Raw genomic sequence first — 26,299 nt, 5'->3', positions numbered from 1 at the left:
TAGAAGTGGCGGGCACTCCTGTTGGGTCTGGAGAGGACATGGTCTGCTGGAGAAGCCTTCGTCCTTCACAGAGTGACCAGGGTAGAGGCCTTGCTGGGTGTGGGGCGGTGAGGAAGGGAGGAGCAGTGGCATGTGAAGGTCAGGGAGATACAGAGGGCAAAGAGCCACCTGTGTGGATTTTCCAGATAAATGATCTTGTGGGTCTGTGGGGCCAGGACCGTGACTATGGCCTTGGCCCAAGTGGGGGCTTAATGCATTTGAACAAGGGGGTGAGTTTTGGAATGCTAAGTGCTTCCTGTTGTACAAATCGCTGATTTAACCCTTATGGAATGAATTTGGGGATGAGGTTGCCCCCCCGCCCCCCTCAAACACACACAGCAAAACAGGCCAGAGTGGGTTGTTGTGGGACTGTGTAGCCCAGGGCAGGCGCTGTGTCTCTGCAGGGCCCGGGGATGCCTGAATTGCTGCTGTTTGGCATTTCCTTAGTCTGATTCAATTGTTTTTCTGTCCTTTGCTATTTTGTTAGCTGCTGTTCTTCTTGCTACTGTGATGAATCCTCAGCCGTGTGTCTTAGTTTGGGCTGCTGTAACAAAATCCCCATAGCCTGGCTGGCTCAAACAGCTGCTCTTGGGGTTCAGGAAGCTGGAAGTCCAAGATCAAGATGACAGCCCAGTCAGGTTCTTGGGGCCCGCCCTCCTCCTGGTTTGCAAGTGGCCACCTTTTTTCTATGTTTTTATCAGGTGGGGGTGGGGTCCCCTGACTCTCTTTTTATAAGAGCATTAATCCCATTATGAGGGGACCTCATCACCCCTTCTAACCCCAATCTCCTCCCAGATTCCTCCTCCAAATACATCACCTGGGGGGTCAGGGCTTCAACAGATAAATGGGGTGGAGGCACAAACATTCAAGTAATGGTACAACCTTTACCCTCCCTGTTTTCTTCAGCTTTGTATTTTCTGAGGCTAAATTACTAAATAGCCAAGTTTGTTCTAAATTGTGGGTAAAAGGCAGGCATAGTGGAGCATGTCTATAATCCCCCAGACTCCAGAGGCTGAGGCAGGAGGATCACAAGTTTAAGGCCAGCCTCAGCTATTTAGCAAGGCAACTTAGTGAGGCCCTGTCTCAAAATAAAAAGCACAGGGGATGTGACTCAGGGGTTAGGCACCCCTGGTTTAATTTTTAGCACCAAAAAAAAAAAAAAAAAAAAGTAATTTAAGCACCAAAAAGTCTAATGGAGGGTCTGAGAGGTTTTTGTAAGAAAGTCACACAGACTAGTGACACATGGGTCTGAGTTGCATGGACCTCAGAGGTGCCCCCATTCTATTTGTTTTAGTCCTGGTTCTTGGCCATGTTTTCAACATCAGTGATCCACTAAGTAATATGTTGCTATGTCGTATCTTTTTGATTGTTGGGATTGTAATTGTTTTGTTGTTGCTGCTGGATTCTAAGTAAAAGCACTGTGACTTATTTCCTTTATGCTATCTTTATACTATTATACTTAGGGAATACAATTTTATTACAAAAATGGGTCCTGGTCCTGGGCTTTCATAGATGGTGTTTAATTTAATTTTCCCAAAACCCTTGCAAAGTGGCTGCTCTTTCTCCTTGGCCAGCTGAGGAGGTGGAGACTCAGTACGGTTAAGCAGTTGGCTTGAGACCACACAGCTCATGAGGGGGAAGTCAGGATTTGAACTCTGGCCTCCTTTCAAAGTCCTCTCCTTATTGCAGCAAAACTCCTACCTACTAAGGGTAGGGACACTTTGACGGCTGTCATTTTGCACGTTATGCAAAATACAAAATGAAAGTTATTTGACAGGTTCTAGTTGGGTTTCCTCATTTCCCCCCATGCATTTCCCCAGTACCAACTTGGCCAAAGGCCTTTCCCTAGGTGCCCAGGAAAAGGGTCCCTTTCCTCAAAATATTTTTAAAAAATTTTTTTTAGTTGTTGATGGACCTTTATTTTATTTATTTATAAGTGGTGCTGAGAATCGAACCCAGTGCCTCACACATGCCAGGCAAGGGCACTACCTCTGAGCCATAGCCCCAGCCCTCCTCAAAATGTTAACAGTCTAGATTCTTGTTTATGAGCTTTTCAGTTCCTCATGGTAAGGACCCCCAACTACAGCCGGAGCCCAAGAGATCTGTTTACTAATAGAGAAGCAAACCCTCCAGAGCTAAGGATCCTGATTGGATAAACCAGGTTATAGGATCCTTGCCACCAAATGATACCTAGTGTTGACAGTGAGTGACAGCTTCCCGGAGGTGCTTTCCAGAGCAGGCCTCATCAGGCCTGACGGAATCATTAGTTATTTTCATGTAAATGCAGAAGTGAACCTTCTCAATGTTTCCTGGGAATTTCATGGTGTTGAGGCTTGGGAAGCAGTTCTGATGGTCTGGTGTTTAGTTTGACATGGATACGAAATGCCAGATGCGGCAAGTCTGCTCACCAGGAAGCTCTCAGCCATCCTAACACCTTGCGTGGCAATCCTAAACGTGCCCATTCAGACATCCTTGGCTACAGTTTTAGAAAGTGTTCAATCAATATACTGGGGGAAAGTTTTTAAATGCTTTGGACACTTTTAGCTTAATTTTTATTTTTCTTTTGGTCACAATTTAGATACAATTTAGGCCGACTGCCCTGTGGGTTAAGAAATCATGGGGAAATGTAGAAGAGCCTCAACTTCCCCATGGGTGATTCAGTTGTGAGTCTAGAGCTCAGAAGGTGGTTGCTTTGCATGCAAAGTAGAAGGGGACAGTCTGATTCCAGGGTTACCCCTAAGCCTCCTGCACTTGTGAGAAGATGGAGTCCTTGTCTGATAGCCTCCACCATGAAGGCCTAGGAGCTCACACCTGCAAGGGCCAAGATCTGGCTGCTTCCCAGCAGGAGAACGGGGTTGCACACTGGATGTCAAAAATATTGCCACTGTAGGTCAGACTGCAGAGCTATGTCTTCCCCAGTACTCTTGTTGCATATGGGTCCTGACTCCCGCCCCTCAGTGCAGCTTACCTGGCCTGTTGGTGTGGGGTGAGCTTTTGCACAGGACTTCTCTTTGTGGAAAACTCATCTAGTGGCCAAAGATGGGGTTGCAGACCTAGCCCTGAGCTGGCCCTGAGCCCGTTTCTCTCAGGCTTGCCTCAACCCTTGCAGAAAACTTAACAGAACAAAGGTGGCAGTAAGGGGGGGATCAGGCCTGGAGGCTCCCACTGGGACAGGGCTTAGCTCCTCCAAAACCCTGAAGGAGGAAGAGGTGGGCAGTCCTCAATTCCCACTGCCGCCTGTTTACCTGTTCCTACAGCTGTGCCCCTACCTCTGGGGCGGGAGAGACCATTTCCTTTTTCCTGGAGGGATGAGCCCGCTGCACGGAGACCTTCCACACTCTGGTGGTCAGTGGTTGGGGACCACCACACTCCTCCCTCCTGGGGCCCCTGGCTCCCCACCCCGCAGTATATTTACATCTCAAAGCCACACAATGCGGGCAGCTTGGGAGAGGCTGGAGAGGCTGGGGCTTGACGTGGGCGCAGAGGGAGGGTCTTCGCCTTCTCCCCCGCCCCATTTCCGGAGCCAGCCGGCGCTGGAGCTTTGTAAAGATGCTGGCGTTGGGCCGCTCGGTGGTGATGACATCATCGTCACACAGGAGCTGGGCTGCCAGGGGCTTTAAGAGGGGAAGATCTATTCCGACCACCCCTGCGCTCACGCTCACACTAGCGCGCTCCGGGCAGAGCCGTGCGCGCCGGCTCCTCCGGCTCCTCTGCGCGCACACCTAGGCGCGCTCCAGCCGTACTCGCGCACACACTGCCTTGGCGCTCGCCCCCAGGGCCCGGCTCCGGCCGCGAGCCGCAGCTCTCTGCCATCGCTACTACGGATGCCAGCGGCTGCTGCCATCTGCAGTGCAGCAGCCCCGGCCACCGGCCGGCCCGCCCCGGGCCCCCGGCTGGAGGAACCGCGCCAGGACGCTGGCCCTGCTCGCGGCTAGCCTGCACGCCAGGGCGCAGCGAGGATGGGAGGGTCGCAGTCCCTGCAGCTAGCCCCAGCCAGCGACCTGAACCAGGAGGTTTCCGAGGCCATGTAAGTGCTGCGCCCGGCTGCCCAGAGCCCCCCGAAGGAGGAGAGGCTGCCCCGCTTTGTTAGTGTGCCTCTCCTAGCCCGTGCAGCCTGGAGCCGCTGCTGGCCTGGGGTTCTCGGCAGCCTTGTGAGGCTTTACCTGGTGGCTGCGGCTTGTAGCATTTCATGCCCGGTCGGTTATGAGCATCTGGCAGCCTCAAGATACTACTGGGAGCAGAAACACCCTTTGGAATCCGTTTCGATTGTTCAGCAGCAGGGTGCATGGTTGGGGGCTTCTTGCTCTATCAGCATCTTTTCCTCTGCACCCCCCACACAGTGGTATTTCCTGCATGGGAACAACCAGAGTGTGGGAAGGCCTTCTCTTAAGGAAGAGCCCTCAATGGTAGCAGCCCCGGGCCGGTGGAGAGAGACTGGCACACCCGGCAGCCCCTCACTTGGCTGGCCGATGGCTAGAGCTCGCTGGTGGACGGTAGTGCAGGTAGCCTAAGGATCACCCATGTACTCTGGTGAACACTGGAAGACAAGGCCGCTGCTATTATTAGTAAAGACAGCGAACAGCCTTGTCATTGGTTGAGGCAGTACTTGACTGTGCATCGATCCAGGAATCCGATCTTTTCTCTAAACCACAGAGCTAATGTGCCCAGAAGTGGCCTCTTTCCTTGATGAGTGTTTATTAGAATTGCCCTTCTGTTATGGTCCTCTCAGTCGCCTACCCAGGCGTGTTTGGAGGATGGGGCTTATTGACTAGGTCTGCCTGCTGGGTCCCATTTCAGCAAGTCAGGCTGGCGTCCAAAGTGGGCCTCCGAGTCCACTCTGAGGACCGCTTTCCTTTCCCAAAGAAAGGTCTGTTTCAGAGAAGATTTCTAGAGACTTGGGTGGGGGTGGCCAAGCCGTGGGTTCTTGGGAGCCCTCAGTGTGGAGATTTAGAGATGGCAGGGAGTGGTCTGTGTGTTGTAGTAGGGATGGGGCCCCACACGGGGTGGGGGCTTCCTCCCCAGCCCGAGCGCGGACTTGAGAGGAGCTGGCCCCATTGGTGATGTCATGCTGGGCTGAGCCTCGGGGGTTTTTGCAGGCTCCAGTTCTGGGGCAGGTGTGCACCCATCGTTTGTCTTCCTTCCTGTAACTCGAGACGGCATCATCTGACAATGGAGGCGCATGGTGTGGAGGATTGTTTTGTTTTATGCCGGGAACCTTGCTCTGTGCTGCCCAGGTTCTCATTCTGGTGCAGTATTGTCTGCTTGGAAACGCACGCTGTCGAGCATGAGGAAAAGAACAATTCGAGCCTATTTATTAGGAGTCTCTGAAGTAGGAATGAGCTAGTCCAGGATGGGCACCAGCTGGCCGGCTGTTACAGCTCATACCTACCAAAGTGCTTCAGAGACTCGGGAAGGATAATGTGACCCTGTGTTTGGGAAAATGTGCTCCTCAGCCACTGGAAATTCAGCTCGCCAGTCTCTGACATCCCCGCCCTCTTTCCCAGTTGAATTAATAAATGACCTGTGTTCTGTTGGCTGAAGGCTGAGTCTGGAAAGATTCTGTTAGGGCGCCTTTCTGGATAAGGTCCTCTAAGGCTCTGCACTGTGGGGATAGGGGGGTTTAAGTAAAACTTCAGGCTGAATGGCCACATTGTAACAGAAACTGCTTATCAAATGTTTTTGTGGTCAAATTGGTCCATATGTACCTGCCTGAGGCTTCTCTCCCTGGAGCTGGTGCTTCTGAAATTTCTCTGAATATGATTTGAAGATAGTGTATTTATTCTTTTGCCAAAACCCATGCTCTGTCTCCTAACATTTTTGTTCTAAAAAACGAGAGAGGAAATGTTTGGGGACAATGCCACTCCTAGCACCTGTCCTTCTTCAAAACCCGTCTCTGCTCTATGTGTAGCTGGGGCTTACCTTTCTACTCCAGATGCACCCACTGCAATCTAGAGGGCTCTAAAAAATGTGTTGAGTGCACCTCTTTCTGACCCAGGCACAAGTCTTTCTTGATCGTATGTATTTCCCTGCCCCTAAAAACGCATGCACATGAATAATACCAAGACGGCGCCATGGGTCCGCACAGAAAAGAGCTTCTGTTGTAAGATGCTGCTATTGGGGTTGCAGGAATGAGACAACCTGGGGTGCTCACCTGCCGCCAGCTGCAGCCTGTGACAACTGGAATCAGTTTTGTTTTTTTTTCCCTCCAATGATAGGTGGGTCTGCAGAGGGCCAAGTGTAAGAGTGAAGCCAAGAGAGGATTTGGAAGTGACTGGAGGGTCCCCCCACCCCCCAGGAATTCTTTCTTTCAGATGGCAGGTTTTGTAGCCCTAGCTGACAGAGTTGCCCTGTACAGGAGAGCAGGGGCATGGGGAAGGAGGAGGCTGGCGGGGCAGGAGGGCCTGTGTGGCCCACAAACTGGCAGCATCGGGGTCCCAGGGCCTGTAAGAACTGCAGCGTCTCAGGCCCTGCCCCGGGCAGCTGGATCAGAACTTCCCTTTTCACCCCAAGTTTGTAAGGATGCCAGGTGATTTGGGGCAGGTCGGAGTTGGAGAAGCCTGGAGCTAGGTACAGCTCCTCTCCTTCCAAGTCCTCCAGCCACCCATGGCCACCGCTGCTGCTCCTTTCCTTACTGGGAAAGACCTTCTGAAGGCAACAGTGGCCATGTCCAAGGAGAAAATGGGTAGCAAGCAGAGGGAGACTCCACCGTGGAAACTGTGTTCTCAGCACCCGGCCTGGGGGGCGGGCATCAGGCAGAAGCACTGGTGTGGAGTGGCCTTTCTCTAGAGATGAGCGACTCTCTCCCGCCTTCCTCCTGCCCCTGGGACTTGGTTTCTGCTAAGTGAGGCAGCATTAAGTACTCTGTCCTTCGGGCAGTTGGTGACTCCATCCCAGGGTCTCTCCGGCTTCCCCCGGGCCCCAGCGTCTCAGCCACGGAGACCATTACCATTCACCAGAGCCAGTTCTTCAGGAGCTCTGCCTTCAGGGTGTGCACCACTCAGGCCTTGGACCCCAGGAGCAAACTGCAAATGTGGGACCCGGGAGGATCCAGTGGCCGCGCCAGGAGGCGAGTGAGAGAGGAGGAGACCGAGGAGCTGGCAGAGGGAAGGAAGGGTGCAGGTGTCGCCGTCCTGACTTCCCCAATGCTGAAGTGTGACACCAGAGAGGCCCGCGAGGCCAGTGCAGAGGGGAGAGTAGAGGCTCATTAAGGACAGCAGAAAGGAAGAAGAGGACCCAGGAGGTGGAATCCATGGAAGGGCCCTGTCTTCCCCTTTTTGTAGCTTCTTTTTCTTCCCTTTTTCATAGCTTCTTTCAGCTTTCCCCGTTCCTGTCCTTCGTTCTGTCGTTCTGTCGTCTTGCCGTGATGGAATGTAGGGGGGAGACCCAAAAGGTGAGGGCCGATGGGCCTGGGGGGGGTTCTGATGGCACCCCCCTGTGTGCTGGGAGCCGCTCCATTAACATTTCTTTAGAAAGGGCTCTGGGCCTTGGGGACACTTCAGTTTCCCCCAGTGCTGCGCTGCCTTCCCAGGCTGCATTCTCAACACGGCCTTCATTTTACTGCTATTAGACCCATTGACTAACTGCACTCACGACCTGTCTTTAAAGCTGGCTTCACAGGTAGTGGCAGATCCAAAGCCACAGTTAGGGCCCTGTGACTAAGGACTAGTCAGTGCATGAAAACTGGGGCTGGGGGCTGGGGGCAGGGGCAAGCTGATGAGCGTGGACTGGGGTGTGAGAAGTGGGTTGGATCAGAGCTAAGAACAGAAAAAGCTCTTAGGCACCCTCCCCCGGCAGCATGGCTTGGAGCTCTGCATCTCGATGTGGTTGCAGACCAGAGGCAGGTTTCTGGTCTCTTCCATCCTTTGTGTGACTCTTGACCTTTTTTGGGTCTCAGTCTGGGAGCTGTTGAGAGGGTCCATGGAATGATCTTGCCCACCTGCCCTATGGGCTTTCTCAGAAGCAAAACACTGGGTCTGTAAAGATTCGAGATGAGGAAAATGCCTGATGACTGCAAAAGCAGAGGAGATACCCATCCCTGAAAATCTCCAGCCTCACAGCCTCAGGAGGCCAGAAAGGCTGCTGGTGCTCCATCAGGAATCTTTCATCAGCTCTCACTCCCCCACACCCAGTACCAGTCCTAGATCTCTGGTCCGGCCCTGTGGCTGAATGCCGTGGATTCTGCCCTTCCCCACCACCTCTGTGGGCCTTCTGGGTAGCTCCTGCAAGTCCAGGGGATCCTGCCACCCCTTTCTGCTGGGCCTGGGCCGGCAGCTGGAAACCTGGTGTCGTGGAGTGTGAGTCTGCAGAAGGGCATTGTGGCCAGATCAGGGGAGTCTGGGTCACTCCCTGCCATTGACCCTCTGCTCCACGTCCCGGTGTTTCTTTCCAGTCTCCAGCCTGTTTCTGTGGCTAGATTGTTGGTTGCCTAGGAAACAGCTGTAGCCTGGTAGACGATTGGCTGCTCTTGCCAGATGGATCACCCGGCGAGGGCAGTGTCGGGGTGACCAAATGACGCTGAACAGTTGTGTCCTTACCCCTTAGGGTCGACCGTGTGGGCTTAGGCATCGTAAGCAGTTGTTCTGTGAAAATCAACGGTTCGCCGACTCAGGCTTTTGTCACACATGGCTAAGGGGTCAGGGGACACCCAGCACAAGAAGCGTCGGAGTCAGAACTGAGCTCATGCCCGTCCTGCGCTGGACGTGGACCCTGCTTCTGTTTATACTGACAAATGCACATCCACGGTTGTGTGCGGAGGGCAGGTCCCCGGGGCCATGTGCTGTTGCCAGTGTGGAAATGGAGCTGGACACCGTGGCGTCAGTACCGCTTGGTCTTGCTAGGCAGGCTCGGCCCAGTACTCGGTGGAAACTTTTGTGCCCGTCTCCGTATGCTGGGCTTTTTCATTATGGCAATTTGATATCCGTTGACCCTGAGAGGTGGGTGAATGTCACAGATAAAGAAACCGAGTCCTCTGGATGGTTTAAACCAAGGGGTCAGCAGGCTCCTTCTGTGAAGGGTCAGGTAGTGGACACCTGGGCTCGGGTGGACACCAGCTCTCCAGTTGCTGTGCAGAGGCAGCCACAGGTAGCACGAGCCATGTTCTAGCAGCCCTCTGCTCCCAGGAGCCGGCAGTGAGCGGGTTGTCCAGATGGTAGGCGCAGGGCTCAGACCCGCTCCTGTTCCCTGAGGGCCGCAGGCTGCGGTCAGTGCAGGAGCCCTCCTGTCGTTGACCTGGGCCGCCTCCCGTGTTTCTCTGAGCACCATGCCCATCCTTGGACTGCTCCTGATAGCTCAGCCTTAATGTGTCCCAGAACAAAACTGTGCTGGGGATGCAGCCTAGTTAGAGGGCCTGCCTGCGCTCCGTCCCCAGCATGCCCAGAACCCAGACCCCTGATTGCACATTCCAGCTAACCCAGCCCCATCGTCTCCCATCTCCGCACATGGGACCTCATCCAGCCGAGTACTCAAACCAGAACCCAAAGGTCTAGTCTTGTCTTCTTTTCCCTCACTTCCCTTCTTTGTAGGACAGCCCAGGTGATGGGCCTTCCCTGGATAAAACCTTGTGACCATTTCCATCGTGTCTAGTCAAACCTCCACCCCCTTGCAGGGCCTACAGTCCTCCCCTTGCCTGATATTCCCCAACACGGATCACTTGGCAGCTCTTTGTGCCATGCTTTCCTGCCTCAGGGCCTTTGCGCATGCCGAGGGTCTCCAGGAAGGCCTTCCACCCTGAGCTGCTCTGGCCAGCTGCTTCCCCAGCTTGGCTTCTCCATGGGTTGACCTGCCATTGTTCTCCAGTGCTGTCCGGTTGAACCTCTGTGGCAATGGAAGGGCCCTGTCATCTGCACTGTCCAGTGCAGTAGACCTCAGAAGGTGACTAGTGCAACCCAAAAATCAAATATTCAATTCTGTTTAATTCAAATTAACTCGGTGACATTTGACAAGTGGCTCTTACACTGGAGATCGCAGCTCCGCATCATCCCCTCTTTGGGGATCTTGACACCAGCACAGTGGGTGATCATTTGCTGTATTTAACTGTCCTCACCAGCCCGAGGTGAGGACATTCTGCTATCCTTCTCCCCCGGCACCTGGCACGTGCCGGCACCTGGCTGAGAGTGAGTATTTGCTGAATGAGTGCTTAGGTGAACAGACGGATGGGAGTCTTACTAGCGAGGAAAATCGGCCACCTCTGCTGCCCATGGGGCGGTGGGCAGTGCTGGCCTTGGCTGGGTGCCTTGGGTGTGGGGTTCTGGGGACCTGGCCTGCTGCTGCCGCATGAGTGGGCTCGGCACCCGCCTGCCTGGCATCATGGTGGCAAAAGAGGGTCCTCATGGTGCCTCTGTTAGAGGAAGTGAGTCCCTGCCTCAACATTCTCTGAGTGCCCCAGGAAGCTTGCAGCCTGGGGTAGAGCTACTGGCAGGTCACGCAGGTGGCAGCGGGAGCCCTCCCTCCTCCCTCCAGCCCCACCCTCCCTGTCTGACTCTCCCCTCTTGCACGCTCGCTCGCTGTTCTTCCAAACCTCTATGCTCAGCGCCACTCTGTGGCCTCCTCTGTTGGTTCTGTCTCCACCTCCCTCCACCTGTGCCATCTTCTCCCCGTCCCACCTCCACCTCCAACCTCCATCCCATGGTTGGGGGGACCAGGTGCCCATCACCAGCCCTGCAGAGCCTTGTGAGGAGGCTGGTGCCGGCCTGTGAGCGGCTCCTCCCCTCGGTGCCTGCCTTCTTGGCTCTGATAAAGGAGGGGGCTCCTGGGCCTGGGAGGTGGCTTACTGCACCCCACTCCCCAGTGGTGGGCACCACGTCGCCTGTCGGGGTGGTGGACTTGGCGCAGGGTTCCACCTTGTTCAGGAGGGACCGTTTCCTGTGTGTTGCTGCTTCCTCCTGAGAGGGACGGGGATGCAGCTGTGCCTAAGGCAAAGCAGTGGGGCCTGGGGTAGCAGGACACAGGCAGGGACAGCACCTGTGTGTCCTCATGAGCTGGGGACTCGGGCCAGCTGCTGGGCCCAGCGTACGCCAACATGTCAGCTTCACATGGTCTGCGGGACTGTGGTGCCAAAGTCTGGGGACTTTGGAACGGAAGCATCAGAATCTTAGTCACCGAGGGATTTTCTTAAGTGAAAATTGCTCAGATCTCCTAGGAACCTTGTGAATACCTCGTAGGCTCCTCCTCGTCATGATTCAGAGTGTGTCAAGTGGCCACTTCAAACCATTTCCCTTTAACTTGCAGTTTGCTTTATATATTTTTAGATGGACTCTATGTTACTTAGAAAGCTTAAAACGGGGGACAGTGGGACAGGGAAATAGCTGAAACTGCAGATTCTTTGTCCCAGGAGGAGATGTAGTGGATAGTTTATTTGGGGATAAAAATGACTGAACTTGGGCCGTAGATCCAGCTCCTCCCGGAGTGGTAGCTCCCGTCTTTGTCCTGTAGGATCTGGCTCCTGGCTCCTTAGGCAGGTTAGTTCTAAGGGAGACGGATACTGACATTTCAAGAGGGGGCTGATCTCTGCGGAGGCCCAGCAAGCCCAGAGGTGCTGGGGTAATCATGGCCTTTCCGTAACCCACCTGTCGAGTCGGAGTTAAAACGACCCGAGCTCCAACAGACAGAGGCCCGCACATGAACTGGATGCGGTCAAGGTCCCAGGGACATGCCAGAGACTCCCTGGGGTCTTAATTTCGTGTTCTAGCCCCGTGGTTTTAGTAGGTCCAGGCTGAAGTTTGATTTAGAAAAAGCCTGGGCTGCGTTGTCCTCTACGGGGGAGAAGGTCACAGGACCTGTCTGCCTGTTTGCTGCCTGTCACCTGGAGGAGTGTGTTGCAGTCCAGTCCTGAGCAAGGGCTGTGGGGGTCAGATCTCTCTGGAACTTCAGAAGCAATCGCATCCAAGGGGGCTCCAACTGGAGAGTCACTCACTCCTCTTTGCCATTCGCTGACGATGCTGGCTAGTTAATTGCCTGGAGCACTCTGGAAGGATTTTTCCCTCCAGGAGGAAGGCAGGGGCTGCTGCTTCACTTAGGGAAAACAGCTGCGCACGTGCAGGTCAGGCCAAACTCTCGGGATCCCGGGAGTGCGCCTGTCCCGTGCAGCGGCCCTAGGGTACTTTTCTGGGATGCAGGGCTGCGGGGCGAGTGGGGCTCACTGCTCAGCATCAGTCTCCAGGAGCAGGAAACGGCAGAGGTGCACAGAGAGCCAGCGGGGGCTGCAGGGGAGTTGTGGGCCGCCTAAGGCTCCAGCGCCCTTTGGTTTCCAGCCTGTGGAGAGCCCTGAGCTGGAACTCCTGGGCAAGTTCATGTGCACTAAGCAGGGCAGGTCTGGGGACCAGGAGCCTAGAGTCTAGAGTGTCCTGCACAGAGCTGCACCCAGAATGGCCCTTCCTCACACAGGGCTTTGCCTGGGGCCTTAGACACCCTCTGTTGCAAGTAGGAAGAAAAAAAAAAGAGGGAACATGTCTCCCGTGATTGACAGGTAGAGTTCCTACAGAGGTGATTGTCAGGATGGTTTTAGGAAAAGGACACGTGCATCCCCCCCAAAAAAATAATACCCCAGAAGTCCAAAAAATCCAAACACTGGAGCATCAGGATGGATGGTGTTGGAATCGCCTTCTTTGATCTGCCAGAGCTGACCCCCTGGAGTGGCCTTGCCCCCCTGAGCCCTCTAACAGGCATGCAGCTGCTGGGGGGCTTCCTGCCTCGGCTTCTGAGCTGCATGGACACTGGACCCGTGGCCCAGGTAGGGAGGTGTGGACGCCGAGAAGAGGGAGCTCTGGGCCCTGGTCCTTGGCTTGGTCACAAATGCCCTTCGACAGCTGCGCTAACTGGGGGACCATAGGAGGCAGCCTGCTCCTGGGACAGCTGCTGGGCTTTGGCACTTGGAGTGAGCATCCTCAGGTGCCAGGGCAAAGCCTGAGAGAAGTGACCCGAGGGCCAGGAGGAGGGTGGGCGTGTGTGACTGGGCGCTCCTGCAGTGTGTCCCTGGAGCCTCGCTGCTGATGGGTGGGGAAAGGGCTCTGCTGCAGGGACTTCAGAGGAGAGAGGTACTCGTTGTCCATGTCCTTCCCGTCCAACGGCTCTGGTCGCAGGTGAGGGTGTGTCTGAGCCCCTGTGTGGCTCCTGGGCCCCTCTCCACCTCCAGCGCTCACCCTCCCGCAGACTGCAGGGTCTGTGCTGCCCCTGGATTCCAAGGCCCTGAGTCACCAGCCTCCTCTCCCAAGTCTGGACAGCAAACTTGGGCTGGGAGGGGGGCCCTGGCCAGCAGAGCTCCCTTATCCTGTGGTCCCTTCCCAGAGTGGGACTGTCTGTCCCTGTGGTGGGGTCGTGCTTTGAGGGCCGCTGGGCAGTACGGTGTTCCTTGGACTGGGGATTTTCATTTTCTCTCTTTTTTTTTTTCCCACCTGGCGCCCCTGTCCATCCATGTCTGTGAGTCCTGTGTGCTCCCTGGGTCATGAGGCAGGTAGCCTGCAGGGTGAGGTGTTCCTGATAAACTGACCCAACTCTCCTTCCATAGAGAGGGGAGAGCGTGCCCAGCCTCCTACACTGGTAGGAACAACGCCAGGTTTTGACAGGTACTGCACACAGCCAGTGGACAGGGCGCCGGTCAGTGCACGCCTCCCTCACCACCTGGGAACGTAGCAATGCCCGCTCGCTGTGGACGATCAGCTTCTGCCACCTGCAGAGCTCCGCAGAGTGGGGGCAGAAGTCAGAGTGGACATGTGTGTTTGGAGACCCCGGAGAAGAAATGATGTGCAGAATGTTCTGAAGTATTGTGCTCGTGGGATTTTTTTTTTTTTTTTTTTGACAAATAAAATTGTAGGTACTGTGTCATGTTTTGGAATCTGTGTGCATTATGCAGAGGCTGAGTCAGGCTGATTAACACACATATCACCTCACATACCTTTTGTGTAAAAGGGAACACTTAACATGGGCTCTCTTGAATTTTCAAGTGTACGACACGAGGTTATTAACTAGTCACCAAGTCGTCCGGTTGAGCTCTTGAGCTTACTCCTCTGCTCTGGCTGAAGTTTTGTACCACTTAACCTACATCTTCCCACCCGCGGCCTGCTTCGCCCTCAGCACCCTCCATCCTGCCCTCTGCTTCTGAGTTCAGTTTTATCCTCTATAGGGATGTGAGGTCATCTAGGGTTGTTTTTTTTTTTTTTTTAAATACAGCATAATTCCTCGTGAAGAAAAACACTGAAGTGCTGATAGTTTGTGGGAAGGCCACACTAGTGTCACTGTTCTGGACGGTTGGTAGCAGTGAGGAAAACCCTTCCTGCCTGGGAGATGGGAGGAGGGTGCTGACCTCAGAGCCAGCTGCTCAGACCCCAGGATGCGTCCCACCGCCCCCTGCACTTCTGTTCTTCATGCGCCTCCGGGGCTCACATCTCGCGGGGCTCACATCTCGCGTTTCCCAGTCAAGGTGCAAGTACTGCTTGCGTTTCCCGGGTGCTGTTTTAATCCCACCTGGGAAGTCCCTCCGCCACACCCCGAGGAGGCATGTTATTGGTCAAAAACGTTAGAAGATGAAATGGGAGCAGTTGAACTGTGCAGTGGAAAGGGCCCGGGTGGCAGGGTGGGCTGCGGGTGAAGAACAAGGCTGGGCCCTGTGGACGTGGGGGCGGGGGGCAGGGTGGCAGGGTGGCTTACGGGGTGCACAGCCTGGCCTGCAGGGAGCTTGCAGTCCACTGGGGGAGGCTGACACCAGACACACAGGGTGTGGCACTAGGGAGCCTTCAGCAGGGCTCTGAGGGATGGGGAGAGCAGGACAGGAGGGCTGCATGGAGGAGGAGACATTCCCTCAAGCCTGGCAAGATCTCGGCTGGGCAGGAAGGGTGTGCTGGGCAGAGGGAGCAAGGACAGGGCCTTGCTGGCCGAGAGGACTAGTGGAGACAGAAGCTGGGCTTGGCACAAGATACTGGAGTGGCCGCAGGTTGGGGCAGAAATGGCTGGGACTGGACCTGGAGGGTGGTGGAAGTCTTAGATGGAGTTAAGGGGAGTCAACGGGGATCAGGTTTGTGTTTGTGTTCAAGGCAGGAAAGGGAAAAGGGCCCAACTTCATCTTGCTGAGCGTCTCCCGAGTGGCCTCTCTTCTATCTGGAGTTTGTGATTTGTCAGGTCGGAGGTGGGGCAGTGCAGCTCCTGGTTCCTGTCTCTCAGGATTGTCTGGAAATGGTCATTCCTGGGGGTCCTTCTGGTTCGGAAGAACTTCAGCTGTCACCCCTATGTGGACAGGGATTCAGGGTGAGAGGCTGCCTCACCGGGGAGTCGTGGGATAGAGGCTGGACCTGCTGTTCCGCAGGGAACTTGGGGACCAGCTCATCCCAGCCCCGGAGAACGTGTAACCCCGCGTGAGGTGACGTCCCTTGGTGTGTGTGGACAAAAGTCCATCTCCCCCGCGAGCTGTGCGCTCTGTGACCAGCCATCAGGTTGCAGGTGCAGAGACACTGGGGTGACCCCAGAAAGCCCCATCTGTGTGAGATGAGGTGCACAGGAGGGGGCAGGTGGGTGCAAGGACTTCAGATAGAGCACATCCTCCTCTAGGAAGGCGCAGGAGGAGGGCTGCGTTGGGGACATGCGGCTGGAGGAGCAGCACGGTGGCTGTCGCCTTTAAAGAGTTATGACTGTGTCGGTGGCTCATTTGCTCCTGTGACTGAAGGACCTGAGAAGAACCGTAAGAGGAGGAAAGTTTATTTGGGGGCTCACGGTTTTGGAGGTCTCAGTCCGTAGGTGGCCTGGGGGAGAGAGGTCTTCAGAGCAGCAGGAGAATGAAGCTGGGGAGGAGATGAGGCCCTGCGCTTGCCAGGGCCCAGATGTGAGGAGCAAGTCTGCAGAGGTCTCGGGTGGACGGCCCTGGGGACACGTCAGTGGCATGCGCAAGCTCACCTCTGGACGTCTGTTCTGGCCGCTGAAACGAAATACCATGAGTCCAGTGGCTTATGGACCACAGAAACGTATTTCTCACAGTCCTGGAGGCCAGGACGACTAGTATCCAAGCCGGGCTTGGTGTCGAGTGAGGGCTCCCGTTCTGGGTCATAGAGGTGGGCACCTCTTGCCATGTCCTCACGTGGCAGCAGGAGTCGGGGGTTCTCTCCGGGGCCTCTTTCCTAAGGACCTGAGTCCCTGGTGACCTCACCACCCCTAGCATCCGCTTGGAGGTTAGGATTCCAGCACATGGAGCTGGCAGAGGAGGGACAGTCGGGGACCCTCACGGAGCGTCCGTTCACAGTGAAGAGCCCGGAGTTTGTCTCCTAGGTGCCACACACCTTCCTCCCTCTCTTCCTCCCCTCACCTCTCTTCCTCCCTGCTTCAAGTCCTTGGTGGAAGTTGGTGTCTGAAGAGGACGTGGAGGGTTTGTGGGACCTCGGTTTCACGATGGCACTTAAGTTTCTGATTATTGTCTTTACCTGGAAATGCTCTTCCCCACCACTGGCCTCTTTTTTGCACAGTTTCTGTTAAGCCTCCAGGCGCCCGGGCAGTGGTGACTCAGTGGCATTGTCATTAAGGACTCTGGCCTGGAGCTGCCATCCCCTCAGTGGTCCTCTTGGTCCTGATCAGCTGGCCCCTGTGCTGGCTTTGGAAGGGGACCTGATGTGGAAATGACAGCGTCCCCATTCATGCTGGTGCAGGTGCCGTGCACCTGTCACTGGAATCCCCCGATTCTTTCCTTTTGATTGTGATGATCAGTCGACAGTTCTGTGATGAACTAAGAAGAAAGGACAAATCCCCAATTATGTGGTTCAACCGAAGCTCCTGGTTATGTAGCCCAGCCAGCCCTAATTATGGAGCTCAACTCACCCTAGAATTCCTGCGAAGCCAGGAGACGGCTTTTAAACAGCCGGCACTTGGAGATAGTGGCAGCTTTCAGCCTTTGTGCAGGCGGCTTGGACACGAAGCCCAGGGCTGGCCCTTGACATCTGTTGTAAACATAAAGCAAGGAGCTTTGTGTGCCCGGGAGGCTGGAGGCATGATGAAGAGAAATGGCCAGGTGACCGTCCTCAGACGCATCCGTGTGCCTTTGCTTATCCGATAACGGTAGAGTAACTTGTTGGCAAGAAGGTCAGCTCCGAGTCTATTTTTAACTCAGTTGGGTCATTGCCACAGAACCCTTAACCTCGAGATAGCCATGCTTGTTTGATGTGGGAAATTATATCTGTCCATTGGAGCTTTGTTAAACGTATAATTGAAATCCAGGGTTACTTCTCAGCCCTGTCATATTTAAACCACGATTATGGCTCTGATGTCTTTGCTGCTATTAAATCAGCCAGTACACAAGAGATTCAGAATCTCTCGGAGTTAAGAAAAACCGTTTCTTCCCTGTATTCATTCTAGTGCAAGTAAAAACAAATGCACTTTTAGCCAAAACTTTTAAGAAGCACAGGTTGAAATTGCCGTTCTCCTTGACACCTGTCACTGTAACCTCCCAGGGCTGCCTCAAATCCTGCCATTCCTGTCCCTGCTGTGGGTCTCAGCAGGACCTTCTGGAAACATGCCCCAGGGCAAGTCCTTCCCCAGGGCCAAGCCCTGCATGGCCTCCCAGCTCCGCATATGCCCAACATTGTCATTGTCACTGCTACCCTCTCTGAGGCCTCCTGGCAGACCTTCTCCTCTCTGTCCACTTCATTCTCCCAGGTGGCCGAAGCTCTTTCTCCTTGGGTATTCTTGAGGTGCACAGGGCTGAAGGGGGCCCTTGTGTGTGCTGGGAGGAGCTGTCCCCCTGAGCCACACCCTAGCCCCTTCTGCACTTGCCAGCCGCCCTCTGGAACCTTCTCCCCAGCTGTGTGGTGACTGGTTCCCGCGCTCTCCATGTCTCAGCTCCCGGGGGCCCCCCCTTCTTGGGAGCGCCAGAGGGAGACCCCCGGTGCTTCCTGGAGCCCGCAGCCAACAGCTTCAGCTCTCCTGGCTGATTACAGGTTCTCTCCGAGTGATTGGATTAACTCAGTAAATATTTGAGTGAGATTTATTGCTTAATTTTACAATTCCTCACCCACAGCCATTTTAGCTGTGTGTGTGTGTGTGTGTGTGTGTGTGTGTGTGTGTGTGTGTTGATGTGTGGGAAGAGCAAGGAAAGTCACGTTCCTTTTTCATAGCTCTGTAAACTCATGAATCACTGGTACAGCTGTCTCTCAGCCACAGGACTTTAAAGAAGATGGGAGCATGATTGTGTTTAGGTTTCTCTGATGTGTTACGTGAAGGACTCAGTGATTTTAGTTGTAGAGTTTTTTTGTTGTTGTTCATTTTGTTTTGTTTTTTGCATCGGGGATTAGACCCAGGGGCACCTAACCACTGAGCTATACCCCAACCCCCTTTTATTTTACTTTTTTATTTTGAGACGGCGTCTTGCTAAGTGACTCAGGGTCTCCCAGGTCACTGGGGTTTTCGGTGTGCACCACGGAGCCGGGCAGTCGTAGAGTTCTAACCCTTTGAAGACTGGTGAGTAAATGCCTTCTAAGTGCTGGGCTCTGTACAGAGTGCCCTACAGATGCAGACCCAGCTCCCAGAGCACCCGTGCATGGCGCTGTCCCCTCTCTCTCCAGTGCCCGTGGTGCAGGAAACTGAGGCCCAGGGCTGTTAGGCACCTGTCCAGAGGTGCTCGCCTCACAGGTGGCGGAGCATGGAGCTGTTGGTGCTCAGTTTTCCTTTTGATGGAGATTGTTCTGCTGTCTGCTCGAGTCTTCAGAATCCTGTAATTCATGTGTTCCAGGCAAAGTCGGGGCCTGAATCTAGACTTTCATTGGTTTGGATCTGTAACAAGTGGGTCAGAGACTGAGCTGGCATTGCCGTGTCACAGGTGAGAGCAGAGGGAGTGGCTTCCCAGGCCCTGAGTGTGCCCAGGCTGCAGTCTTGTAAGGAGGTCTGGAAGGAAGGGACAAAGGATTTAAGTCCTTTCTCCTCTTATTGTACCCAGGCACAGTTTGCAGACGTATGTGGTAACAAACGAGCTTTTAAAACTTTCCCAGTTTCAGGCTCTTACCACAGCACATTGGCCACACCATGTCACATTGGCCACACCATGTCTAGTCCTTGTGCTTCTTTTATTTCAATGCACAAAATTGTGATAGAGACTCTGTGACATACAGGATCATGTATTTAGCAGAGCAGGAAAGAGGCATTCTGGAGAATTGCCTGGCTAGTGGGGAATCTCTGTGGGACGAATTTGTTGAACATCTACTGGCAGGACCTTGAGAATGACCAGTTTTCAGATAAGTGAAATGTAACAAAAACTAAACCAAAATGGGCATCGTGGTGCACACCTGTGATCCGGTGAGTCGCCAGGCGGAGGGATCACAAGTTCAAAGCCAGCCTCCGCAACTTAGTGAGACCCTGTCTCAAAATGAGAAATAAAAAGGGTTGGGGATGTGGCTCAGTGGTAGAGCCCACCCTAGGTTCAATTCCTAGTGATGCCCCCCCCCAAACAACAACAACAACAACCAAACAAAACCCCAAAATTAAAACCAAGTGTGTTTTTACCAAGTTGGGCAAAGCTCCAGAGTCTCTGAAGGCCTCTCCCTGGTCCAGCAGGGAGTGTGACCAGGGGGGACAAAGGTGGGATGCTGCTTGGATCCCCCCAGGAGCTCCCCAGGCTTCCTGGGCCTCTGGAATTTCCACCACCTGATGGAATGTGGGTGCAAGGTGTGTATGTTGTTGAACACAGTGATCCTCAGAGCGATCCACGTTCACATGGAGTGAAACAGCAGGGTGAGGTGCCGCAGGGAGGTGCGTCCTGCGCAGTGAGAGCCACGGACCCGCCCCGTTACTGTTTACAGGCATTGAAGTACCAGCTTCAAGGGAAAGTTACAAATGACAAATTATAAAGTCAAGACACATGGCCTTTAATTATTCATGGGCAGTGCAGCGTTCACATTAGCAGGACAGCTTCCTCCTGACTGGAGGGGAAGAGAGGAGGGGGAGGTCGAAGCCTGGGAAACCTAGAGCCATGGTGCCGGGGCAGGTGGAGGCAGAGAATTCAGAGACAGATACAGAGATGTATGGGGGTGGGGGAGAAAGACAGACAGATGCACATTAGACAGACAGAGCTGGGACCTGGGTCCTTGGACCAGAGCTGCTCCTTCCCCACTCTTTAGAAGAGTCTGCTCTGAGATCACCCATCCCTTTCATGTCCCCTTGACCCTAGGATGGCATTGCCCTTTGCCCAGGCTCCCCAGACACTGTCTGTAGGAGCTGAGAATCCAAGCCTGGTGGCCTGGTGGCCTGGTATGGGCCTTCCCACTGGTTGAATGAAAGAATGGGCCAAAGCAAAGGGGAGAGAGGTGAGGAGGGACGAGTGGCAGGAGTCACCAGGAGTCACCTGCTGGCCCGACTCACTGCCCCCTGGGGTGTCCCTGAACCCTTCCCCTGGGGGTGAAAATGCTCTAGAAAACTGGACACATCCAAATGGACCAGAGACTGACCTGCCCGCAGACTCCCTGGTCCATGCCTAGGAGCTTCTGTGACCCAGGGGCAGGCACCTGGCTTAGGATGAGATTCGTGCCCTTGTCTCGGCTCATCCTCAGGACCTGGGGACTCACTGTTTGAGAGTGGGGCTGGCTCAGCTGCCCAGGTGCCCGCTGGTGATGGATGGCAGCTTCTGCTGCATAGTGCTGGGAGGTCTTGCACTTCACTGTTGGGATGACTGGCTGATAATGAGGAGGAAGCCCTGAGGTGAGCGGACGTGGGGTAGATCCTATCCTAGCTGTTCACAGCCCCAGCCTGGTACTGGGGTACCTGCTCAGGAGACCACACTTCAAACCAGAACCCTCGGGGAGTGTAGACCATGAGCCCCGATGCAGGGTGATGGCCCAGGGAACCCCTGAGGGTGAGACGGGGCGGCCTGGGGGGAGCTGACCCTGCTGACTGTGTCTGTCCTAGATTCTTGCAGCCAAACTCCTGTTGGCTCCTTTCCTTTCATCTGTTGCCCTAAACCTGATCCAGCTGCTCAGATCCCAGCTGGGTCCCCTTGGTCATGTCTGGGAACCATACGACATTTGGAAGAACTTGCTGAACAATCTGAGCTGGTCCCCAAGTCCCCAGCAGTGTGTGACTGCTCTCCCTATTGGGGCTGGAGTCCTCCCCTGTGCCCGGCAGCCTGGGTGTTTAAACATCTCCTTCTGAATTCCAGAACCTCCCTAAGTGCGGCCTCCCTGTGGGACTCTTGCTCTTCCTACAGAGGCAGACAAGAATGTGAAAGTACATAAGCGTTTATCTACATTTGTGTATGTTTAAATGTCATCGTTTTATTATGAAGAAGCTCTTACTGACATACGTTTCTTAATTGGCCTGCTTATTTCAACACATCGTTTAGCTTGGAGCTCTCCTAACTGTCCTGCAACCCAACCCCTTCTAGGAGGATGGTGCCCAAAGAGGACCTGTTAACTTGCCAGGTGCTGGGGAAGCCCCCCAGGTTGGCTGGGCAGTGCTGCTCTCCTCCTCATGTTTTTTGGCTCAGTAGTCACACACCCGTTATGGGTGCCCACCTCCATACCCTGCCCTTTCTAATTGATTTGGAGCCAAGGTTGGTGGTGCACACACCTGTAATCCCAGCAACTGGGGAGGCTGAGGCAGGAGGATCCCAAGTTCCAGGCCAGCCTCTACAACTTAAGGAGACCCTGACTTAAAATAAAAAGGGCTGGAGGTGTACTCACTGGTTGAGCGCCCCTGGGTTCAATTCCCAGTGCCACAAAGACAACTAATTTGATTTTGTTTCGTAAACCAGATACTAAACCTCTTAGACCCGTGTATGAAATTATGAGAGCTAAATATGTTTCCAGAGAAGCCCAGAAGAGCTTTTTGGAGGACTTTAGAGCAAGCTCTGTGCATGGGTTGGTGGGACAGGGAGGTTTCTGTGCTTTCTGGGGTCCTGGTTGGTTTAAAGTAAAGCTTCCAATTGGACTTACTCAGTAAGGAGCTCTGCTGCCAAGATGAGGTTTCAGGGACATGAGTGCATGGAAGTAGGGACGTGCAAGGGCAGTCGGTGCCCCTTTATTTTTATTGAGTCTTGATTACGCTCGCTGGTGGGCACGTATGTACACACCCACTTGTGTACAGTGTCATGCTGAGCCGTTCTGCAGGTGCTGGCCTGTCCCTGGAGACAGGATTGATTCCATGGCTCAGGAAGGGCGAGGCAGAGCTCTTGTGCTTCAGAGCAGCCATGTTCTGAGGACACACGCAGTTCACAGATACCCTGGCCAGGCGGCGACCACACTCTACATGGCTTCCAGATTCTCTTTCAATCTCCCAACTCGGTTGTTTTGACCAAATAAAATAGAAGGCCCAGCCAGCATGCGAGCAGATCACACCCCGGTTCTCTAATGCCTGGGGTCCAGGGGAAGAGTCAGAACTTGCAAATAATCCAAGGGCCTGGGAGGTCAAGTAGCTTGTCTAAGGTCACGTCTTTGTCAAGTGAGTGACATGACATTTGTTCTTTGGGCTCCTTGCCATTCACTCCACCTTCTGACCGCCTTCTGGGGAAGTCTGCCTGTCCTCTTCCATTGCATTGTTTCCTTACGAAGGTCCCCTGACCTCTACTAGCTAAGTCATGGGCGTAAACCCAAGGAGGGTCAGTCAGATGCTCCCTCCCAGGAATTTCAACCAAGCTGAGTGCTGGGTGATCCAAAAAAATGCCTGGCGACCCACAGTCCTCTATCTAATCGGAATCCTCCAGAACCTGATAGTAAGTTGTACTTTTGTCTGAGTTACCCAGAGTTAAGTCCTGCTTCTTGAAAGGACTTCAGTTACATTTAATTTACAACTGGGTGTAACTGGGTCTGAGAGACCCTTCATCTGTGTGGGCTCTTTCCCCTTGGCCTGCCACCTCTCTAACCTGGGGGCGACTGGTATGGCCTTGGCCTTCGAGCTCTGCTAACCTCTCAGCACAGCCACCAAGTGATAGACACTTGGCCTCTGACCATCTTATTAACCCAACAGACACTGGGTGCTGGGAATCTGGGTTAAATGTGTCTGCCTTGATTTTCCCTAGGTGACCGTAGGTGTTAGTCTAGAAAACTGGCAGCCTGGCTTGTCAGAGCTGACTTTGTGTTCATGGAAGACGGCTCCTGAAGTCTGCTTCCCAGCTACCTGCCTGTCCCAAGGGGTTTCAGCATTTGATTGTTGAAATTGTGTTCTTGCCTCACCTCCGTGACAGACAGACATCAGAGCAGATTTCTTTCTTGAACCAGGATGGGTGCGTTAAAGAAAAAGACCCTGGCATTCAGCCCCTGAGCATCTACCAGTCAGGCCAAGTCATTTAGACAGGAGGAGTGTGTGAGCTTGCACGTTTGTGTGTGTGTGTGTGTGTGTGTGTGTGTGTGTGTGTGCCGGGGGGGGGTGTTGGCTGGGATTCAGGGAAGTATTTTGTTGAATAGAATCTAGTATGCAGCAGTTTTGAAAATATGCACTTACTCACAAATTCATCAGACTCCTGCATGAGATGCAGATGAATGAGTCTGTCTAATCTGCTGAGGGCTCAGTTTTGTTTCTGGAAGCTGCCCCTCTCTTCAGGGACAGCAGATGGTCTTTTGGCCTAGAGATGTTGGCTGATCTTCCCCAAAGTAGAGCTTTTGGCCAGATCCGTGGCTGTTGCCTAGGCTTCATCTTCAAGAGCAAGGTGGGGGCGGGGTGAAGAAAGGGCAGCCTGGCCTCAGGCAGCACTGACCTCTGCGTGGAGCTCAGAGGGTGTGGCTTACGTCATGGGGAGGCCCTGTGTCTATCTAGCATGTTCTCTGACCCTGGGTGGGTGGTCCCAAAACTCCCACCCAGTCCCAGATCACTTTCATCTTGGGACTTGACCTAGAAATAGATACACATGAGACTCCTGACCAGCCAGTCTTGATCATCAGGTAGCACTGGGTGACTTTGGGTTTCCAGGTGGGCGTGGTGGTGCAGAACACAGACTCCTATTTGGAGGCAGCCCCTGGTGGAGTCAGGCCTGGTTCTGTGGAATTTCTAGCTAAGGCTGCCACAAACTGGCCAGAGACTTGGGCAAGTCGCTCCAGGTCTCTGGGCCTCAGTTTCCTCACCTGTTTAAAAAAGATGGTGTTTTAATCAGCTTTTTGTCATTGTGACCAAAATACTTGAAAAGAACAATTTAGAGGGAAAAAAGTTTATTTTGACTCATGGTCTCAGAGGCTCAGTCCATAGTCGGCCAGCTCTAGCTCTGGGCCCAAGGTGAGGCAGAGCATCCAGGTGCAGGGATGTACCTAGGAAAGCAGCGTAGAACCTGGCGACCAGGAAGCAGAGCTCTTCTCACCAAGGACAAAGTGTACACCCCAAAGGCACAGCCCGGTGACTTGCCTCCTCCAGCGATGACCTGCCTGCCCAGTTAATCCATACCAGTACTACTTAGGCCACAGCTCGCACAACCTGATCATTTCACCTCTGAACACTTTGCATCGTCTTCCGCCTGAGCTTTTGGAAGACACCCCATATCTAAACCACACAGATGGGATAAAAAAAGATCGCTTAACTTTTGTTTTGGAAACTTGTATGGTCTCTGCTACTTATTATCCCCAAACCTTGAATTTTCTCCATTAAAAATTGAGCAAAATGGAACCACTTAGTGATGTGTTGGGAAACCATATTTACAGTACCTTTTTATTAATAGACGCCCATGTATGCATTATGTACGCACACACTGACATTCACAGGTAGATCTGTATTTCTATATGTGCAAGTGGATGTATATATTATTATATCATGTATGTGTGCTGGTCTTATACTACTTGATACTATCATAGTTCATATATAAGTAAACACATGAAAATATTTAAACCAAATCACAAATAAAGGGAAAAGAGAGTCCACACTCTGGCTTTGGGGACAGTTTCATAACCTGTTTTGACACAGCGCATCACTGAGGAGGGCTGAACTCAGAATTGTGTTGGACAACCTCCAACTGTGGCTTTGAGACTTAGTCTTGAGAGCTCTGTGGATGTCGCTGAAATCTGAGGAAATAGCTGGATACAAAAGCCCCTACGCTGGCCTAACAGCTGGGGAGCCCTGCAGGCTCAGGTTTCCCTCTTCCCTGTGTGCCACCTCACACCGTAGCGTACCACCGTGTGCTGGTGGATGGTGTTGTGCAGGTGGGTGGCTCTGCGGCCCTGCCTGACTTGTTGAAGACTGTCCGCCGATCAGAGGACAACCTCTGCAAACACAGGAGCTGTTTGTGATGAGCTCGTTGGTGATCAGGACCTGTCCTGGCACCGCGTGAGCAGGAGGGAAATCAGCAGAGATAATGCTGCAGTGGGCACCCCCAGCCCCGGTGTCAGCTCTCAGTTCATCCACGACAGACTTTAGGATAAGAACATACCATAAATTGAGCTTGCTAAAAACATTTGGAAGCCAAAGAAATCGTGAAAAGGGCAAGGATTTTAAAGACAGTTTTGGATTTGAGCCCTGGCTTCCATCATTTGCTAACTAACTACATGGCCGAGGGCAGAGTAATTTGCCTCTCTAAGCCATGATTGTTTCATCTGTAAAATGGTCTGTTTGAAGATTATAAGTAAGTGTACAAATGGGTTCAGTCCAGTGCCTGATGCATAACAAAATGTTCAACAAATTACAGTAATTATGCTTCTCATGCTGAGAATCAGAGTCACTGTGTTTATGTTTGGCTATTAAGAACTGTTCAGACCATAGAAATACACATCTCGTATTTGCATACTTACTTATATGGTGAACGTAGCATATGCCCATCTAGGGAAATATATTTACTTATAATTTAGGGATGTTTTAACAGATTGTAATGACAACATTTCTCTTTGTGATGCATACTTGTGGCATATTAATTTCCTCCCCCAACCCCATCCCAGTTTTAAAGTGTGTGGAGCCATCACAGAGTAATTTTCTTACATTTTAGTTTTTTCTGGTTGGGGAACAAAAAAGAAAACAGCCTATGGGAATTGCCTTTGTGCCTTGGGGCTCCAAAACGCTGCTTTATTTTTATGTACAGACTCTTTGTGGGTGGACTGTAGAAATTTTTGCTCTTGGAAATGTTTCGAGCTCCTGGGAAGCTGAATAGGGAAAAAAGAGCTAATTTAAAAAGCTGCCATCCGCCTCCTCTAATTAACTTGCTCTCCCCTCCCAGGAGAGGGCGCGGAAATATGAAAACAAGGCAGACGGCCCCGGAAGTGAGTGCCATTCCTGTGGCCCACGGTGGACCCCAGTGTTTTGATGCAGAAATAGTTAATAGTAAACAGGATAGGGGGCACAAAGGGCCTGGTGTGCCCCTGCCCTGCCCACCCCCGGCGCTGCCCCCCACACAGGCCCCGTGAAT

The 26,299-nt window shown here is 53.3% G+C and overlaps 1 protein-coding gene across 19 annotated transcripts in view; it reads left to right on the top strand.

Moving 5' to 3' along the window:
• Tacc2 (transforming acidic coiled-coil containing protein 2) overlaps positions 1-26,299 on the top strand; it is a 186,924-nt gene that overhangs the window by 116,298 nt on the left and 44,327 nt on the right. Inside the window, exon 1 of one of the 19 annotated variants that reach the window (XM_021723364.3) lies at positions 3,732-4,066. The exons of 14 other annotated variants lie outside the window; for them this stretch is intronic. In XM_021723364.3, the coding sequence (XP_021579039.2) occupies positions 3,999-4,066 (68 nt within the window). In that variant the 5' untranslated portion in view covers positions 3,732-3,998. Of the gene's footprint in view, positions 1-3,731; positions 4,067-26,299 lie in introns of those variants that run through there. 4 more of the 19 variants (XM_021723366.3, XM_021723365.3, XM_021723367.3 and 1 more) reach the window with 4 other exon arrangements.

This window comes from Ictidomys tridecemlineatus, chromosome 1 (assembly GCF_052094955.1).
Source record: "Ictidomys tridecemlineatus isolate mIctTri1 chromosome 1, mIctTri1.hap1, whole genome shotgun sequence".
Lineage (NCBI taxonomy): Eukaryota > Metazoa > Chordata > Mammalia > Rodentia > Sciuridae > Ictidomys > Ictidomys tridecemlineatus.
Note: the sequence above shows the minus strand (reverse complement) of the source record. Positions and strands in the feature narration are given on the sequence as shown.